Source organism: Montipora capricornis, chromosome 1, assembly GCF_036669925.1.
Source record: "Montipora capricornis isolate CH-2021 chromosome 1, ASM3666992v2, whole genome shotgun sequence".
NCBI lineage: Eukaryota > Metazoa > Cnidaria > Anthozoa > Scleractinia > Acroporidae > Montipora > Montipora capricornis.
In genome coordinates this window covers 20,859,369-20,864,368 of record NC_090883.1, presented here as the reverse complement: position 1 = coordinate 20,864,368, position 5,000 = coordinate 20,859,369, and the positions used below count along the sequence as shown (strand labels likewise).

Genomic DNA, 5,000 nt, shown 5'->3' with positions numbered 1-5,000 from the left:
TTTTCAATCGCTTAGCTAATCTTGGAAAGAAATTAATTTTGATTCAAATTCATTGTTTGGACATTCCCTCCATGATTTATGTTTGTGTAACGTTGGTTGCATGAGTAAATGCATGTATGAATGGGCGTTGTAATATAAATACAAATTCCCAGCTTGGTTTCAAAAGCGATAGTACAGCCTAAATACCGACTTCAATAAAGAAACGGCAAATCATGGACATATCTTATGGCAGGGGGACTTCTAATTTCTATCCTTCATTTGAACACGAAAATTCCGCTGTGTCCAGACCTCGCTACCTCGACATTTAAAGAGATGTAGATGATATTTATTGTCCCTTTGACCTCTTACTCAGGAACACTGGCAAAAATAGTTGAGTCATCATTAAAACGGAATTAGACAATTGCACCGATCTTCCGCGGTTCTCGTTGCTCTATCTAGTCTATACGGCTATTGCATGAATATGGCTATGCTACAATAAACAGCTCGCTCGATCGGAGACACGCATCACTCTCGATCCTATCGATTAAAGGCATTGGATTGCACGCAAAGATGGCCATTATGTTTCAAACTTGAAAGCATGACAACCAAACAAAGCAAACATAATTATAAATCATACCTGAAACAGTGAACAAACACGCAGACAATGTGAGGAAAACGCTACGGAACATCTTTACTTCAGCGCTGAAATTTACACGCGGCTCTCTGCGAATCTGATACCTATTTTGCGAAGGGCACTCGAGATTTGCATCTATTTTCGCCATAATGATCACGCAACATTATGGCTGGTGGATAAGGACCAAACGGAATGGCGTATCATCGTAACGAATACATGAAGTCTAAATTGAATGGTCGATAAAACTTACTTAGCATAGGTTGAGTGACATGCACATACTTGCGAACTGAATGAGGCATAATCAAATTGAATGAGTCACAACCAAAGTGAATGGCTCACCGCGAATGGCATTTTGGTCAGTACTCTGGGGACCTTTTGGTTAGCATCAAGCTGACCTCATTGATATGCATAAATGAACACATGGTAAACTTGCCGCATAAGTCACGCAAGAAAAGTGGTTTCAAAACAAAACGTACACGGCAGTTTTCCCAGTTTTTTAGTTCGAGAGGTCAAATACAACGAAATTGGACCTACCTTGATTTTAATTCAAAATGAAAGACAATGATTTGAATAATCAAAATCCGAAGTCTTAAACGATTTAGTCAAAAGGTCGCTGAGATATCTCACTTTAAAAACAGCCTTTTTTCTTCGTGTCACAAAGGGTTCGGAGAAACTTCAGAAAGTTTCTCGGAAAAGATCTTGTGAGGTCATATTTGGCGAGCTTCCCCGCGCTAGAAAGCGGGAATTACAAACTTAAGAACAGTTAATATGGTGTTTTGTGCCACATTCAATTGCAGTAATTCTTCCAAATCTGCAGTGAGCTTTTTTCCCTTTCCTCTCAAAGATGAGGAGCGTTGTAAAGAATGGTTGAGACTAATGAAAAGGAAGGATTTTACGCTAACTGTGGCATCTAAACTTTGCTCCGCTCATTTTCTCCTCAATGCTTCGAGCAAAATCTCGCATCAAAGGCAACAAAATATAATTTTAGCTCACGTTAGAAATGTTCCGATGCCGCACATCTTACAACATTCACTGAAGTTACGTTTTAACACATATGAACCGGAATCAGTGAGATGGAGTTGTAGATGTGAGCTCGTCAAGTTTTCCAAGTCAAGTTCTTTCCACCCTGTCGGAACAGTTATTGGATGGAACCGATCTTTTAATCAAGCTAGTACAATATATTCTCGCGATTTACTAATATACAAAAAGAATCCGCGGAGAGACAAAAAGTGGCGTTTAAACTGGCCTTTATGAACGAGCCTACTGATGAGGACAACAAAACCGGTGCAAGCATGTTCTTTACATACAATTACACCAAATAAAGGCCATTGGGGAAGTTTTATTTTTATTCTTCATTATCAGATGCTAGACGAATTGCTTGGCGAGCCGGACAGAGCTGACCAGTACGGTGGCCCATAGGGACAAAACACTTCCCAGAATGCCAAAACACTTCCCAGAATGCCAAAGCACTTCCCAGAATCCAAAAGACTTCCACCCCAAAACTGAAAAAGACAAATTGGTTTGTGTTTTGGATTTTTCAGGGGAGAGATAAGTCTCTGTTGATGTGTTTTCCTCATGCTTGACCGTAAACAATCTCTAGAGAGTTTGTCCTATCATTTTGTTGTGCCTTCTTTGCAAATTTGTCAATAATGCGCGTCTGCACTCCTTTTGGCCAGCCTGCACTCAACGCTCTTGAAAAAGATGAATATTGATGACACTACGTAAAAGCATTTGCACGCTGTACCAGCAGCATAGTATTTGCGACAGTCTCTTTCACGCTCGCTAATAAGAGATGGAGATATGCGACCGCGCTTTAGAGTGGACTTGAAAAGAGGAAGCAGTAAGGGGGGGAGGGGGGGGGGGGGGGGAAGGAGGGGGGAGGGGGGGAAGGAGGGGGGGGGGGAGAGCGAAAGGCGCGGAGGCGTAACGAGGAGAGCGCGAAAGGAAGAGTCATGCCACGGCTGCCGACATCCACAGGATTCTAACGCGAACTGGGCCGAAATGATATGCGGAGCTCTTATTTATACTCGCACTGCAAGGGACTGGCGCGAATAGCATAGTATTTGCGACAGTCCCTTTCACTCTCGCTAATAAGAGATGGAGATATGCTCCCGCGCAAGGAGACGAACGTTAAACACGGCCTTAACAGCCTAGGAGTTAGCCAATACTTAACCTCACACCTATCAGGTCCCACACTTAAACTAGAAAAGAAAACTCCAGACCATCCAAGACTTAAACTAAGGCGAAGAGCCAGTGGGAAAGGCGACAGTGAAACGGCGGAGACTGTTCAAGTCAGTGTAAGAAACAGCTAGAGCTTGGGCAGAAGGGTCGTGACGGGATAATAAGTCTGAAGGACCTCCAGGACGTAAAACTTCAGCAACTTTCAAATAATGAGATGCCGTAGGAGCTTGGCGCCAATCGACATGCTCCATAACGTCTGCGAGCTAGCTACCCGAAAGGGCTAAGGTGATGGCCAAGCCTGCTCTAAAGCTGTGCAAGATTTCTCCGTCGTAAATGTCTGCCTCTTGCAGATAGCCACGGAGTCGCGACTGCAAAGTGGCTGAAAAAACCGAAAAGAGCTCGAATAAAAAATATATACAGGCTGCCAGCCCTCGAGTGGGACAGCGAAAAAGGACCAAAACAAAACAAAACTCAACGGATAACGTAAGCACATAAGGGAGATTAAATAAAAATGGCGAAGAAGACGTGTAAGGACCCACCCAAGGGATGGCAGCCTGAGCGTCAGTAATCCGACTAGGGCATTAGACACCCTTTCAGGCTACCATTGGAAGGGATATGAAACAATTTGGGAGGACGCGCAACTGAAAACACAAATGAATGGGAAATACCGACATAAAATCATTATAAACAAATTAAATAAACAAATTCGGGAGACGAGACACGCACATGGAAAAAACACGTGAAAATAAAAAATGGGTGTCCAGGGAATAGGACTAAACAATGGCTAAAAAATGCGGCAAAGCTGGCAAAACAAAATACCTTGAAAACAACAAGGCGAAATAAAAACGAAGCATAAACTTGAAGTGGCGAGAAAAGCCCTACAGAAAGCCATTGTTTGAGAGGCAAAAGATGATTGTAAACACAAGCTAACAAAGCAATGGGAAGGGCAGCGAAAAAGCCACTAAACAAAAAACCCGTCGCGAGGGAAAAAATGCGGGAAAAACACTATAAAGCGAAAAAGAAAAACGAAACAAAGAAAGCATACAAAATTGAAGGGCAGGGATCGGAATGAAAGCACCTCGGAAACGCAAAGCTTGGAGAGCGTAAAAGAAACATTAAAAATCACTGTAAAAGCCAATAATCGCATAAGCGAACAAAAAATCCCAAGGAAAATAGAATTGCACTGTTTTAAGGCGAAACACACTGATAAAATGAACAAACTTGAGTGAAGGGCAGGGGAACTAAAGAGAGAAGCACTGCACAAAACGGGCGATAGCGAGGCGAAGCACACAAAACATGACAAATAAAACGTGTGCAAACTGGGCAAGGGAGCCAAAGGGAGATTAAAAGCATTACACAAACCGGGGTTTGAGAGGCGAAGCACACAAACATAAGAAAAAAAAACGTGTGCAAAGCGGGTAAGGGAGCCGAAGAGAAAGCAAACACACTATACAAACCCGGTGTTTGTGAGGCGAAGGACACAAAAGACGACAAATAAAACGTGTGCAAACTGGGTAAGGGAGCCGAAGGGAAAATGGAAGCACTACACAAACCCGGTGTCTGCGAGGCGAAGCACACAAAAACACGACAAATAAAACGTGTGCAAACTGGGTATGGGAGCCGAAGGGAAATTAAAGCACTACACAAACCCGGTGTCTGTGAGGCGAAGCACACAAAACATGACAAACAAAACGTGTGCAAACTGGGTAAGGGAGCCGAAGGGAAATAAAAGGCACTACACAAACCCGGCGTTTGTGAGGCAAAGCACACAAAACATGACCAATAAACGTGTGCAAACTACGTAAGGGAGCCGAAGGGAAAATGGAAGCACTACACAAACCCGGTGTCTGCGAGGCGAAGCACACGAAAACACGACAAATAAAACGTGTGCAAACTGGGTATGGGAGCCGAAGGGAAATTAAAGCACTACACAAACCCGGTGTCCGTGAGGCGAAGCACACAAAACATGACAAACAAAACGTGTGCAAACTGGGTAAGGGAGCCGAAGGGAAATAAAAGGCACTACACAAACCCGGCGTTTGTGAGGCAAAGCACACAAAACATGACCAATAAACGTGTGCAAACTAGGTAAGGGAGCCGAAGGGAGATAAAAGGCACTACACAAACCCGGTGTTTGTGAGGCGAAGCACACAAAAACATGACAAACAGGGGCACCCAACGACCAATTTGTTGTAAAATGTATTAT

General features: G+C 43.5%; 1 protein-coding gene across 1 annotated transcript in view; it reads right to left on the bottom strand.

The window, feature by feature from the left end:
- The window catches only part of LOC138023453 (macrophage mannose receptor 1-like), a 35,765-nt gene extending 34,915 nt beyond the window's left edge, over nucleotides 1-850 (bottom strand). The window contains exon 1 of the mRNA XM_068870475.1: nucleotides 617-850. Within this exon, the coding sequence (XP_068726576.1) occupies nucleotides 617-761 (145 nt within the window). The 5' untranslated portion in view covers nucleotides 762-850. The remainder of the gene's footprint in view (nucleotides 1-616) is intronic.
- Between the last annotated feature and the right edge of the window lie 4,150 nt (nucleotides 851-5,000).